Source organism: Bidens hawaiensis, unplaced genomic scaffold (genome assembly GCF_021521415.1).
Source record: "Bidens hawaiensis isolate Kalapana, Puna unplaced genomic scaffold, B.hawaiensis_p1.1 tig00034295_1, whole genome shotgun sequence".
Taxonomy (NCBI): Eukaryota; Viridiplantae; Streptophyta; class Magnoliopsida; order Asterales; family Asteraceae; genus Bidens; species Bidens hawaiensis.
The window spans coordinates 17,688-34,042 of record NW_027495935.1 but is presented as its reverse complement, the minus strand read 5'-3'; the positions used below and the strand labels follow the sequence as shown (position 1 = coordinate 34,042).

Genomic DNA, 16,355 nt, shown 5'->3' with positions numbered 1-16,355 from the left:
CATCTTCAAATATTCATTATATATTATTTTTCTATTTACAATTCTATAGCAATATATACAAAAATTTATCAACCATGTTTGTTAATTTAGTTTTAACACGTCAATTCTCTAAAACATTTATTATTATTATTTTTCATTTATGCTTTTTTAAAGAAAAATATGCGGTCGTCGTTTATTTAGCACAATACAAATAAATATTTTTTTTGTTTTTAATTGTACCAGTAAATACATAATTAAACTAACAAATATTTACTGAACAACGTTCACTTTTAAAATATTTTACTTCTACATGTAATATTAATTATTATATCGTATTCCATTGATGTTTGTGTCTTTTTTCTAATTAGCGAACTACAGGGTACAAAAATATAATCAAATTAATTATTAATTATATTACACCATCTATGTGTTTTTACCTTAATAAATATATTTTACCTTTATTCAAATTAATTCAAGACCTTCTTTTGAGCTATCAAAGGATAGCGTTAATTGATAATAATTTAATTTCTCTCAAATTGATTCAAGACCCGTCACACTTATAATAAAAGAACTAAGATTACCTAATACATGATGAAGGTTTTTATTAACTTGTTTTCTTTTGTTTGATATTTTAAATACTAAAATGTTTAAAGGTGTAATTTTACTTAGTTTTTCTTTATATGTTGTTTTGTGTTAATAAAAATAAGAACGTTAGAGCTGTAATTCTAATTTCAAACCATGCAATTATCCATTCATTAATATTCAATGAGTAATACCTTATAAATTATAATGTTTATTATGTAATTCATATATGTATATTTGACATTTTCTATATTTTTCACCCATGTATTACACGGGATGCTAACCTAGTAGATTAATAAAAGTAGGAGTAAAACCATTCTAATAGGAAAAAAAAAAGTCTTAAGAACAAAAACAAAAAAACATAAAGAAAATAGGTGGTTCCCATTCACTTTCTCTTTTAACCATCTTATTTCCCTCCCCCCCCCCCCCCCCCCCCCAAAAAAAAAGAGCCCAGCTACCTACTTTCATGTTAGGTAGCTATCATATATTAGACGTAGATATAGCATAGTTATCGCGTAGCATAGCTATCGTATAGCACAATTATCGCTTAGCATAGTTATCACTTAGGATAATTACCACTCACTCATTATATTCTATAGTTACTTCAATTAGACTTCTTTAAAATTGATAACTAGATAGCACATTGAAATGGTTATTGTATGATGTGTGCTCATAATCGAGGTAATTTGAGTTTGTTACTAAGGTGGTTTTAAGAACAAATCAAGTAGTTACAAGATATCTAAATATTGATTACACACACCCACATTATTATAATATAATGCATATAGCAAGGGCATTACGGTAATTCAACAAAAACTTTTAAAACTAAGACAATTTACAACTCCTAAAGCTTTTTGTACAAGTTATAATGCATGCTTGAACTTTTTGAATTTTGAATCTGCTATTACCCCCGCACATTTCCTTAGAAAACATACATATACACATGTGTATATGTATACACATAGAGAGAGAGAGAGAACGGGAAGGGCCGAAGGGGAGGACTTCCACCACAACGATTTGTCTTTATTTTATAAACCCAAATCACTACGTTCTTAGACTTTGATTTCTTCTCACCTCTGTAAGTCATCCTTCTCATCAGTTATTTTAGGGTTTTCATTTGTCCGATATAGGGTACTATGGAAATGGTTGGAAAGAAGATGCAAGGTTGCATGGGGTTTAACCATTTTCGGTCAATGTAGTATTAGATCTAAGGTTTCTACCTTTGATTAAATGTGGGACGGCTTCCTTCGTAAGTCTCTTGCAATTTTTAACATGTTTTTTTCCCTTAGATCTACAGCTTGCGATTATCTAACCATTATGCTTTGGTTTGTTCAGATGTTTAGGGTTGGGCTAAGAGTGGTATAGCTGGAGGTGATTCTAGCACCAAAAAGACAGATGTGAGTGCTAAATAATATTTCATGTGTCAGTTTGATATGTTGTTGGTTTGTCCACTTATGTTTTCAATATTTCAATGGCAGCCCTGCTAGCCATCTATCTTAAGTATGGGCTCACAAAATAAATTGAAATCAAGGTATTATATGCAAACTTTTTAGTACACTTGAGCTAAAATGTTGTTTATATTTTGAATAAAATTAAGTTTAGAAATTAAATTTTGAATTACAATAAGTGGCTTTATCATTCTATTTATGATGTGCAGATATTTCATCAAGTTCATGTGAATTTTTGTATCTATGATGTTTAACTTTGCAAGTTTTATCCCTCACGATTCAGACCGCTTGTTGTGGGGCTGTAATGTGGTAACGGGACAACAAAGAAGAAATGTTGGAGCTAAATTCTTTAACAATGAAATGGTGTGGATTTAACATGGTAACAGGACTCTAAACCACAACTTGATTTTAAAGGGGTGTGCCAGTTAAAATTTTACTTTCTACGTTGCAGTGAGTGACACTTTTACTAGAGGTTTAAAGTCGTTATGCAACAACAAACCTAACAATGTTAGTAAATCAAACACTCAGCAGTGAAAAACAGCTAAAATATAGATGCTATTATTTATTGGAAAAAACCATAAATATTAAGAACAGTAATTTCTTCACATATCTATTTACAATTAGAAGGGAACTCCTATATATGTCCCGCGTGTTGCGACAGAGCTGTTAACTCGTACCAAAAACTGATGTTAAAATATTAAACCACTTATTCACGTTGGGTGTGTGTTAAAGTGTGAAAATAACAAAAATAGACCAAAATGTTAAAAAAAATAAAAAAAAATTATGATACTTAAGTTTTAGAAGGTTTGATAAAATTCTCTCACTAAAAATAAAACCAAGTTTCAAATTTTCTTTGTTTTTTTCCATGTTTTAAACCCTCATATCTCTTATATATCATTTGCGGTTCATGTATTTGAGATGAGAAACACCGCATGCACGACATGTTTCACTAGTGCTAAATTAGTGTGGCACATCGTTTCATTATACCACTATTCAAATTGTGTAAGATAATAAATTACATTTTGTATGGAGTTAATTGTAATTATGGTCCCCCTTATGAAACCCAAAACACATGTTTCAATCCCGTGGTGGCATATTGTAGATATGGGTCCTGTGGTGATCCTTTTTTTTAATTTTGGTCCATTGTCAAGTCACAACGTTAGTTTGTATGTGAAAAGACACTAATGCCCTTGCAATTTGCAACCCTTTGGTTTTTAAATAAATGCAATTTCTCTCATTTTGTTTAATGATTTCCCTCAAAAAGTAATAAGAAAACCGTCCACAACAGGTTTCGAACCCGGGTCTAACCATACTAAGTAGAACACTCTCAACTAACTGGACTAAAATGATTACTATTGAAACTTTGATTATATTTATTGAAATATGCATATTTAGGAAACTTTTGCTAGAATTTTCCACCCAAAATATATTTATGAAGATCATACCAGCCCCTTCCGTGGTCTCTTGAACACCTTAGAACGTCCCAGAACTCTCTAGAACGCTACTGTCCAAAACCATCTGGGTGAGCAGCCTTTAGACCTGAATTCCCTGGTTTTTCCAGCCCTTAAGATGGTGTTATGAACCTACCAAACAGTCCCAAAATCCCTGAAACATGTCACTCCATTGATTTCCAGATGTGGGTTTTACTGCAAGGCGTGCGAGAAACTAGGATCTAGTCATTAGTTATACCAAACAGCATATAAGTTTATTTAAAAACCATAAATTGCCCAAAACGGGAAAATAATTTTCAGAGTTTAACGTACAAGTTGCGGAAGCATAACATGTGGGAATAAGTTTCCTATACTAAAAACAAAGTGTAAAGCGTAAAACAAGCGTGTCCAAAAGTTAAAATAATTGAAAACAAAATATTCTTTATTTAATGTTTATACGGGACATGCATGAGACCTCCTATCCATGCACCAAGAATTAGCGACCTGAGAAAGACATGCTAAGAGGGTCAACACAACGGTTGGTGAGTTCACAGATTTGTATAAAAAAAGTTCGTTAAATATGTAGATAATGTAAGCATTGTCTTATAGCTAGTTAATTACGCTAGTATTCATGATACAATAGTTTAGTGTCCGTTGCGACCGAAGCTGACATGTTGGTTTATGCTTCCCACCAAGTCTTTACACTGGCTTGGCAATGTTTAGGTCAATGTTACACCCGCCCGACATCCAGTCGAGTTTTAGCGCATGTGAGGTTTGTCAAATCCAATAGCACTACTTAATATATCCCCCTAGTTAACCGTAGTTAACGGTCCAATGTGTGTGAGGAGTTTCAGTTTATAAGTTCACTATGTATAAATGCAATAATAATAATCCACAAGATCCAAAAAGGTTTGAGCATACTTTCTCCCCACAAAAGGAGCAGGTAAAAGAGAGGGGCTATATAACTCACCTCAAAAGCGTAAAAGAAAGTTAACTTCTAAAGCGAAAATCCCGTACAAGTACCCTAAAGTATTGCAAGACGTATGTAGTGTCTAGTGGTTCCTAGAACCCATAGTATCTAAACAATCCCATTGTTTAATAATGTTTGACCAAGGTTTAACTTTTGTGACTTTTACCAAAGTTTGACTTTTTTTTTTACCCATGGCCAAAAGGTCTAACCTTTGTTGACTTTTAACCAACAGGTCCAACTTTGATGACCGTTGACCAAAAGAGTTGACCGAGTTGACTATTGGCCAACGCTGGACAAAGTTGACCTGACGAGCCGTTGGTGACTTATTACCAAATATATACTTTATATGATGTAAGTGTCATTTTAATTCATGAGTTAAACGATTATGCACGACATGTATGCTAAGTCATTTTATTTACACTAGTCATGTAGCAAACAAGTGTTCACCTCTACCAAGTTTTTCAAATAAGACCAATCATGTAGATAAATAGTTTCTAAGTATAAAACATCTAGCAAGCCAAATAGTGCACGATTGATCATAACACTCATTATATATCATACTTAACCATATTGAATTTGCAAGGCAGATTTTGACTCCACAAAACCTATTTCTCTACCACATCAAATTGCCAAGTTAAATTATGCAATTTGTATCATAGTACACTATAAGCCTTAGGTTTACCCATATATTTGTTTTATATATTTCCCTCGTTCACAAAAATCACCAAAATTCATTCAAGGCAGCAACGTACATGCAGCTATTTCAGTGCGCAATAAAAAATATAAATTCAGCTAAAATTCTATATTAACCCAGATTATGCAAGGCCAATTAGTTTTGATTCCTAACTCAATCCAAGATATTCCAGAAGTGAAATCAACCCAATTTTCTTTGTCAAACTCAAGATATGCAACTAACATTGTAGACCAGAATACAATCTTTCAAAACAGACTTGACATAAAAATTTGTAAAATAATAAAAATGACTTATCTCGTGTCCAAAAATTATGATTTTTAGTTTTCAAGAAACTAGACTCAAAGTAGTCAATCATAAACTCAACAGTCAATCAAAAATACCATTCTAACATCAGTTTACAATACCAACAATAAACACAAACAAATCTGTCAAAATATGTTTATCAATCTTTTCTCATATAAACTTTGTTCCTAACATGTGTATGAACCTAATTTACCTATTAATCATCATTCACCATCAAAATACATATTTTATCATATACCAATATAGAAAATCCTTGAGCCATTTAGGCTTTTCTTATCCAGCCAAAAATCAAGACAACAATAATAACTATCACGATAAAAAATCTCTATGCTTCAATTTTTAAGTTATGATTCCATGGATTAGACCTTGGTTGGATACCAAAACCAATAACCCCAATTATAAAACATAAGAACATCATTCATAATTTAACATTACTTACCTAGATGATCAACAAATAATCAAAAAACCATCTAGCACTTGATCCAATTTTCACCAACTAGGAGATGAGTATTTGTCTGTGTTATTTGAGAGGAAAAAAAAAGCAAAGAATATGTATGTGTGTGGTGATAGGGCCGGCCAAGAGAGGGATAACATGCCTGGTAGTTCAGATATGTTTACCAACTAGGAGATGAGTATTAGTGTTTCATCTGGCGCGTTACGTCGGTTAGGCTGAATAACACTCATGGTAGTTCAGATATGTTTATATACCCCTCGCATTGCCGTGGAACACTAACGTGGGTTCCGTTGATTAACATATAAAAACTTAAAATATTTAAAACGACATTTATTTGGTTGGTAAAACCTGGACGTTGGTGAATGCCTGGGGTTAAAACCGAGCGTCATGACGGCAAGTCAAAGCGAATTCAGTCAGCATCGATTCGTTCGTTACAGTATAAGCAACGTTTGTAAAAACTCAAGCATTAATACATAAGAAACAAATTAGTCAAATTACCATAAAAAGACTAACACAAGTGAATAAAACATTTAAAACGACATTTATTCTGTTAAACATCGAATTTTCAATTTCCTAAGCAAGCGATATGTTCAGGATAACTTCAGGATATGGTATACTCCAAAGTAACAGGTATCCTTAATATATTGTATAATTAACAGATTATTCACTATTTTCTATTGTTTACTAGGTATATAAAGTTCCCACGATGCCCTAAAGACTCGGATTGCAGCTAGACTACTTCAATTGAAACGTTTTTATTAGAAGGTCGTGGAGTATAACAGCTAATTGGAAGAAGTCTTATATTCCCGGATTATTAGGAGTTCTAGTTAGCTACTTTTGTGTATGAATAGAGCTACACTTGGATCATTTCACACACAACTCACACACTCTAACACTCGAGACTTAGCAGTACTCGCACATTGTAATCACGATCCAATTAGCTCCACCATTTGTAACTAATTTTGATTATTAATAAACTGGTGCTGAAAGTTTTCACCACCTGAGGTTTTTTTCTTGTTATCCTCAGGATAACGGGTTTTTTCCTCACAACAAATCCTTGTGTTTTAGCATTTTTGCATTCATTTCAACCAAGCACCAAGCCTCACTCACTAATTTGGTTATGAAATTGCCTTTGTTAAATTTTGACCAAAACAATTTGGTGCCCAACGTGGGGCTATCGGTGCTTCAATCCATCAAAATCGTTTATTTCACTCTCAATTACTTTCATCCCTTCATCATGGCCTCACAACAAAAAACCAGCTCCTTTTTTGCTCCAGTGGTCACCACTGCTTCAAGTGTTAACCGTGGTCCTCCACCAGTTCCAAAGAAAAACACTCAGCCTAGAGGAGAACTTCCACCATACACGGGAACCTCTACACGAGTAGATCCAGTTATTTCTAACAGTGACATTTTTGCTTTGATGAAACAGGTCAAAACTTACATGGAGCAGCAAGAAAAGACCAACTCAAGGTTATTCAAGGAAATTAAAGGGATTAAAAAGAAGCCTGGGTAGGAGGCGACTCCAATCATACCTAGGGTTCTTGATTTTAATTCTCCAGGATTATCTATCCTTCAGAATCCGGGATCCTTGGGGGCACAACCAACAAGGACTCTGTCTCAGCAACAGTTAGGATACTGGGGAACATATCCTCTGCTATCCTCGGAGTTACCCAGACCAACGAGGCCAGTCTCCATCAACATGCAACCTCGCTTAACCATGCCAGCCGGTATATTCTCGTCAGGATCTCCCATGGTGTTCTCTAAAGTGCATGTCCGGGATGATATCCCTATGCAGACGTCACCTTATCCTGAAGATACCCTCAATAGAGATGCCAGTCGTCAAGGCTCAGGATACCAGAGGCCTAACCACGATCTCGGCAAAAATCTACTTAATGCTAATTTATACACTCACCGTGGACCTGTGCAGGATAAGGGGATATCCCCCGAGATAGCTAGGGAATTGCAGAAAATGAAGGATATGATTTCCAATATCCCAAGAATAATACGTCCCATGGCGGAAGTTCCAGCAGGCAGTCACAGGTTATCCAGGTTCACTTATATGCGACGTGGAGATCCCCAAGAAATTCCAAACGCCCAGCATGAAGCTATACGATGGCACTACGGATCCTGAGGAACACATAGCTCAATATAGAGAAAGGATGGAGATCAACCCCATCCTTATTGACATCAAAGAAGCTTGTCTATGCAAGGGATTCGGTTCAACACTAATGGGACCGGCCCTCAAATGGTTATTAAGTATTCCTCCCAATACTATTACTTCATTTGCTCATTTGATTAACTTATTCAATAATCAATTTTCTTGTAGTAGATCTTTTGAGAAAATGACAGGTGATTTATATAGAATTGTTTAGCATGTAATGAATCCCTAAGGGATTACATAACTAGATTTAGCAGGGAAGCTTTGGATATCGCGGCTGCTGTTGAAGCTCTCAAGATGGGATTGAAGAAAGATTCTCCTTTCTATGATGATCTTATCATGACTCCATGCAGGAATCTTGATGAAGTCAGAAACTGGGTGTTAAGATACATCCGGCTAGAGGATGACAAGAAGGCTCATGGAAATCTGATTATCCCGAAGTACGAGTCTAGCAACAGAAAGTCAGATTCTCCACAAAAGTTCTCTAGGCCCAAGCCTTATTCCAAACAAGATACCTCCAGGATAAACGTCGTGGAAGAAGACAAAGACGATGAGGAGTATCCTAAAATCTCCGAATATTGTTTTAATATTCACATTGGTGGTATAATATGTGCCATGCAGGATTTAGGTGACAAGGCTAGAGGGCCCAAGAAAAATGAAAAGCCCGGATCCAGCAAAGACAGGTCCAAATGGTGTGCATTCCATGAAGACTTTGGCCATCGCATTTGTTAGGGCTCGGATTTTTGGTATCCTCAGGAAGCAATATGTTCAGGATAACTTCATAACATGTATCCTCCGAGGTAACAGGTATCCTAAATATATTGTATAACTTAACAAATTGTCTGTCGTCTTTCCTTGTTCACCAGGTCAAAGGACTTATCAAGATTGCCTGAAGATTCGGACTTGTTGTTAATAGAACGTGGCCGAAAAGGAAAAAGTGCTTAAATGAGGGAACTAACGGCTAATTGGATCCGGTCTCTTGTTTCCTAAATTATAGGCAACATTGTTATTCTATTCTTGTTATAAATTGAGCAATAACTCGGATCATAACACACACTCTAGACACACGAGACTTACTAGTACTCGCATTCTCTGTAATCACGATCCAGTTTTAGTTCCACACTTGTAACCGATTTTCGTTATAAATAAATTGGTGGTGATAGTTTTCACCACCCGGGGTTTTTTTCTTGTTATCCTCAGGATAACAGGTTTTTTCCTCGCAACAAATCTCTGTGTTCAAGCCATTTTTACAAGCACCTAGTCCCATTTTACTAATTTGTTTTTAAAATCACGTTTGTAAATTTATGACCAAAACAATTTGGCGCCCACCGTGGGGCAGACGGTGCTATAATCCTTTAAATCCCTTTGTGTCGTTTTCAATTACTTTCATTCCCTTCATTATGGCCTCACAACCAAAAACCAGTTCAGTCGTTGCTCCGGTGGTCACCGCTGCTTCAAATGTCAACCCAAGACCTCCACCAGTGCCGAAGAAGAACACTCAGCCCAGAGGAGAACCTCCACCATACGCGGGATCCTCTACATGGGTAGACCCGGTTATTTCTAACAATGACATTTTTGCTTTGATGAAACAGGTTAAAACACACATGGAGCAGCAAGAAAGACCAACTCAAGGCTATTTAAGGAGATTGAAGGGATCAAAAAGAAGCCAGGGCAGGAGGCTACTCCAATCATGGCCAGGATTCTTGATTTTGGTTATCTAGGATCATCTATCCTTCAGAATCCTGGATCCTTGGGGATACAATCAACAATGACTCCGTCTCAACAACAGTCAGGATACTGGGGAACTTACCCTTCGGTATCCTCAGAGTTACCCAAACCAACGAGGCCAAAATCCATCAACATGCAGCCTCGTTCAACTATGACAGCCGGCATATTCTCATCAGGATCTCCCATGTTGTCCTCTGAAGTGCATATCGGGGTCGATATCCCTATGCCGGCCACCTTATCCTAAGGATACCCTCAATGGAAATGCCAGTCTTCAAGGCTCAGGATACTAGAGACCTAGCCACGATCTCGGTAACAATTTATTTAATTCAAATTTATACACTAACCATGGATCTTTGCAGGGTAAGGGAATATCTCCCAAGATAGCCAAGGAATTGCAGAAAATGAAGGATATGATTTCCAATTTCCCAAGGATAATACGTCTCATAGCCGAAGTCCCCGTAGGTAGCCACAGGTTATCCAGGTTCACTTGGCCTATATGTGACGTGGAAATCCCCAAGAAGTTCCAAACTCCCAGCATGAAGCTGTACGACGGCACTACGGATCCTGAGGAACACGTAGCTCAATACAGAGAAAGGATGGAGATCAACCCCATCCCTATTGACATCAAAGAATCTTGCCTATGCAAGGGATTCGGTTGAACACTAACGGGACCGACTCCCAAATTGTTAATAAGTATTCCTTCCAATGCTTTCACTTAATTTGCTCATTTGATTAACTTATTTAATAATCAATTTTCCTGTAGTGGATCTTTTGAGAAAATGATAGGTGATTTATATAGAATTGTTCAGCATAACAATGAATCCTTAAGGGATTACATAGCCAGATTCAGTAGGGAAGCTTTGGAAATCCCCACCCTTGACATAGGAGTTTCTGTCGAAGCTTTCAAGATACGACTAAGGAAGGATTCTCCTTTCTATGACGACCTTGTCATGACTCCATGTAGGAATCTTAATGAAGTCAGAAACAGGGCATTAAGATACATTTGACTAGAGGATGACAAGAAGACACATGGAACTTGGTTATCCCGAAGTATGACTCTACCAATACGAAATCAGACTCTCCACAAAGTTCTCTAGGCTGAAGCCTTATTTCAAGTAGGATAATCCCAGGATAAATGCTGTGGAAGAAGACGAAGATGGCGAAGAGTATCCTAAAATATCTGAATATCGCTTTAACCTTGATATTGGTGGTGTGATTTGTGCCATGCAGGATTTAGGTGACAAGGCTAGATGGCCTAAGAAAAAAGAAACACCCGGATCCAGCAAAGACAAGTCCAAATGGTGTGCATTCCATGAAGACTTTGGCAATCGCACTGAAGATTGCATAACACTTGAAGGAAATAGGATATCTTCTTAGCAAAGGATACCTGAAGGAACTGTTGGGAAGAGACAAGAACAAGAATCAGGATCCTGTCAAGATACCTGAAAGGGCACCTTCTCCACCACCCAGAGCTATGGTTGTATCTTTTATCTCGGGAGGATCTGACATCTGTGGAAGCTCATATTTTGCAGCTAAGAAGTGTTCCAAATTAATGAAGATGGACAACGGAGAAAGACCTCTCCGCACCTCCACGTTAACAACTCAAAGAATCATATCCTTCGATGAAGGGGATAGATGTGATCTTGTGGATCCCAATCATAACGCTTTGGTAATTACTTTAGGTATAGCTAACTGTTTTGTGCGCAGGATACTCGTTGACGGAGGCAGCTCCGTGAACATAATCCAACTTGATGCTTTGAAGAAGATGGATATTCCTGATACCGAGATTATCCCGAGATCCTCGGTCCTTTGGGGATTTAGTGAGGAGACCAAGAATACCCTGGGAGACATCAAACTTCCAGTATAAATTGAGGGAGTAAACTCTCTAAAAAAATTTTGTGTTACTGACTCATTGTCTTGTTGTAATGTGATCTTAGGCAGGGCCATGGATTCATGACATGAAGGCAGTACCCTCAAAATACCATCAATGTATAGAACTTCCAAGTCCTTGGGGAATTATCAAGATAGAAAGTGACCAACAAGACGCCAAAGATTGCTATGCATCATCAATGAAGCCGACTGCAAAGCCTACTCAAGCATAGCAATTACAGAAACAACCAGGGGAGGTCCTGAAAGCCAGAGAGCAGGATATGAAAGGAGTATCTTTGGATCCTCAGGATACAGAGATCAAAGTACTGTTAGGATCAAGTATACCTGAAGATATTGAGACGGAATTAATATCTTTCCTAAAGAAAAGAGCTTCTACCTTCGCCTGGAAATATGAAGATATGACAGGTATCTCTAAATCTATAATTACTCATAAACTTGGTATAGATAAATCTTTCAGGCAGGTACATCAAAAGCGAAGGAAATTTGCTCCTGAGAGAAACATTATCATACAAGAAGAAGTGCAGAAGCTACTCAAAACTAAGTGATAAGGGAGGTCCGCTATCCTAGATGGTTAGCCAGTCTAGTTGTGGTCCAGAAAAAGAATGGAAAGTGGAGAGTGTGTGTGGACTTCACGGACCTAAACAAGGTCTGTCCAAAAGACCCATTTCCACTACCACATATTGACTCAATGGTGGATGCAACTGCTGGCCATGAACTACTAACCTTCATGGATGCATCCTCGGGATTTCAACAAATTCAAATGGAGCCTTCAGATCAAGAAGACACAGCCTTCATGACTCCCACAGGCATATACTGTTACATTGCAATGCCTTTTGGACTAAAAAAATGCAGGTGCAACGTACCAAAGGCTAGTCAACATGATGTTCAAATACCAACTGGGGGACACGATGGAAGTCTACATAGATGACATGGTGGTAAAGTCAAGGATGGCTGAGGATCATCACAAAGACTTGGCAACAACATTTGACATCCTGGATGAGTATAATATGAAGCTGAATCCAGCCAAGTGTCATTTTGGTGTCAAAGCAGGAAAGTTTCTTGGATACATGGTCACCAAGAGAGGAATAGAGGCAAGCCCTGAACAAATCAAGGTCATTCTGGACATCAAATCACCAAGAAATGTTAAAAATGTCCAAAGATTGACCGGAAGAATAGCAGCCCTCAACAGATTCATCTCAAGATCTTCAGAGAAGTGTAAAGACTTCTATGATATCCTGAGAAAGAATCAAAAATTCGAATGGGGAGAAAAACAAGAAAGGGCATTGGTATCCTTGAAGGAATACTTATCCTCAGCACCACTCCTGATGAAGCCAGTTGATGGTAAACCATTATCCTTGTACTTAGCTGTTTCTGGAAGTGCAATAAGTGCCGTCTTATTCAAAGATCATGAAGATCAACAACATCCGATATGTTATGTAAGTAAAAGTCTACTAGACGATGAATCCAGGTATTCTTATCTTGAAAAGTTAATTTTGGCACTTATAATGGCAGCATACCAACAAAGAATAGCCAAATCCTACAATAAGAATATCAGGATTCGAAGATTCCAAGTAGGAGAGATGGTGTTAAGAAAGGTATTTCAGAATACCACTAACCCAGCAGATGGAAAGTTAGCTCCCAAGTGGGAAGGTTCTTACTTGATTGATTCAGAAGCAGGAAAGGGGCCTACAGGTTAATCACTATGGAAGGTGTTCCTATACCAAGAGCTTGGAATGCTATCCATCTTAAGGCATATTTTTGCTAGTGTCATTGACTGGTATATTCCAATCCTCAACAATTCAGGATAAAGGTATGTTCCTTTATATATTTTTAAATTATTACATATTTAAACTTTTTATTATGAAGTTTGCTGACATAAGCATCGGAGGGGTGTTAGTCAGGCTAACACCCACCCCTCATCAAGAGTTTAGTGTTTTGCAGTTATCCTAAGGATATGTTATATTGACAACAGTTAGAGGCTGATCACCTCCTACACGAACAAGACCTTGATATCTTCTAAGGTTTAAAGGTCTTCACCTTTCTAACGCCGCTTGGAGCGCACGATGATTCGGATATAGCTCAAGGCAGGCGGACCAGACCAGCTGATAATCCGTTTGTTGTTGTCTATATACCGAATCCTTAAGATAAGTGGCAGACATGTTACACATATGGTTTATAACATTTTCATGTTAAGGTTTATAACATTTTCATGTTATCAAAAGATTTGGCATTTTCATGTCCATATGTTTGGGACTTTCCCCAGTCTTATCTCAAGTTTAGACATTTTCATGTCTCTCAAGTAAAGGCCTAGTCGCCAGTGAAAAGGCTTTATCGCCAGGATTATCTAACTTTGTTTTGACAGATCGAAGAATGGACAGGTCGCTAAGTGTAGAAATGTTACAAAGTTGTTTTTAACTTAGCAAAGTTCCAGAAGTATGATACTTAAAAAAAGATCAACAGTTGGGGACATCATATGTAATCTAACTAGATTTATAAATGATCTCCACAAAGGTAATCTTTACAGGTAATTCTATCACAATTTATATTTCAATGTATGATCTTTTGGTTTGATTGTGATAACTCACATAAGGCATAAGGATATATTATCCTTAAGATATTTTATTTCAATTCCTAATAAGTCTTTCGATTATATTTTCTAAAAATATATAATCTTTAAAATATTTTATGTTCAGGATACATGATCTTTAAGATGTTTTATTAAAAGTCTTAAAGATATATAATCCTCAAAATGTTCGAGAAGCATGTTTTCAGGATACATTATCCTCGGAATAGCTTATTTTAGAAAATTGGAGATATGAAATATTTCAATTAAAACTTATTCAGATAAGCTATGTAAAAATAACATACATATTGAACACAATGCTTAAAGCCAAAAGATTATATTAAAACTAATCATAACTGCAGGAAATTAAAAAGGCAACACCCTGGTTTCGTCTTGAAATGCCAAGATCCATCCACCCGAATATTGCTAGATGTTCAAAAGTCAAGATAACATGAGTTTCGTCTTGGAAAGTCAAGATCCCTCCACCCATATATCCTATTATCCTAAGTATAATTGTTTACAGAAAGAAATGCAAATTGTTCAACAACCCAACATCAAAACCACAAACCAACAAACACATAAAAAATTGGGCTCAAGCCTTTTCTTTACTGCTATCATCGCCCAATTGCGCCTCATCACCAACCGCCTTCACCGCATCCTTGATTGCTGCCTCCACAGCCTCCTCCACTGCCTTCTCCGCTCCACTCGGACCAGCCTCCTCCACACTCTCACCATCGAGCTCAACCTAAACACTCTCCCAAGCAGCCACATCCCAAAAAGGAGTATCTAGGCCCGCATCTTTTGCTCCCTTGGCCATCCTAAGCCGGGATTGGAAAATGGAGATAGCAGCCGACTTCTTCGCCCCCTCTGTAACCTCTTGAATCTGCTGATTTGGGCTAAATTAGATATAAATATTATAAATGTTTTATACACTTTTAATTGGTTTTATGTTAGTTTTTATTTAATAATACTCCTAAGTGGTTCATATTTATATTTTGAAGGTTCTAAGAGATAATGAGCTAAAATTGAGTACTTTTACTAAAAAAGAGACAACGAGCCAAACGAAGCATTTATATTTGCATGAGACCAACGAATGAATAGTAAAATAAACTCTCTCTATATTATTATTAGTAGTAGTATTTTAATTAACTTAAAATATGTAATTTACTAGTATTATGCATAAGTTGTAATGAAAAGATTTATCTTAAATGTGAATTAAATCACATGTACAGGGCCATGAGACAAATCATAACGAAACTGAAAAATTGGGCTTGGCTTATATTTTTAATTTTAACGAGATTATTTCTTGGGCAGGCCTAACATGAGTTTGGGCTGTGAATTGGAAGGAACGGCTACTGTGACATGGAAAAGAAGATTGGAGTTGGCAATAAAAGGACACTCAAGATTATTATTAATATAACTTACTTTGGAGGGTTTTGGTTGGCTGATTTTGTTTTGGAGGTAACCCTATACACGAACAGACGGCAAAAGAAAGAAAGAAGCAAAGAGACAGAAAGCCGTTGGTTCGAGCAGAGAGCATCTGGGTTCAACACCTACTCATCCAAACAGTATTGTTATTCGGTTTGAATTTATTATTTTCGTTATGAACTCACTATTTGAACTTTATTTATTTGGTTTGCTCTTGAGTATGGTTGTTGGCTAAACCCTAGACCACCTAGGTTTATGATGAACTTTTGTTGATATTGGATTTTAGCTTGGACTTTGCTTTTTTTATGGTTTATGATTAAGTAAGAGATCTCTTGTTATTTATTTGATGCATATGCGTGCTTAGGATTGTTTGGCGAGTTTTATTGTTTCACAGTTTCCTTGATGATTGTCTGTCATATGATAGGATTCCGTTAGGTCATCTTCTGTGTGTTTTTGACTAGTTTATGGCTGATTTGCAATAAAACTATAGGAACAATATTAATAAATTAAATAGACCTAAGTGTGCTACTAATTTAAATAATTGAGAGGTGATAGATTATATGATAAGTCTTGGTTGTTTAAGATTGCTAGATTTAGTTCTTCGTAAGTAGTCCGTCTAGGTTTGATATTTCAGCCTTGTTTATCTAGTCGACTGACTACTTTAAATTACCTTTGATTTATGCGTTGTAAGGTAGGATTTCTTATAGAGGTACTTGTCATAAAATAAT

General features: G+C 36.6%; 1 protein-coding gene across 1 annotated transcript; it reads left to right on the top strand.

The window, feature by feature from the left end:
* The first annotated feature begins 10,001 nt into the window (after positions 1–10,001).
* On the top strand, positions 10,002–11,613 carry LOC143586073 (uncharacterized). Its single transcript, XM_077067699.1, has 3 exons — positions 10,002–10,055; positions 10,106–10,204; positions 11,104–11,613. Exons 1-3 carry the CDS (start codon positions 10,002–10,004, stop codon positions 11,611–11,613), a joined length of 663 nt encoding a protein of 220 aa, XP_076923814.1.
* Positions 11,614–16,355: the final 4,742 nt, after the last annotated feature.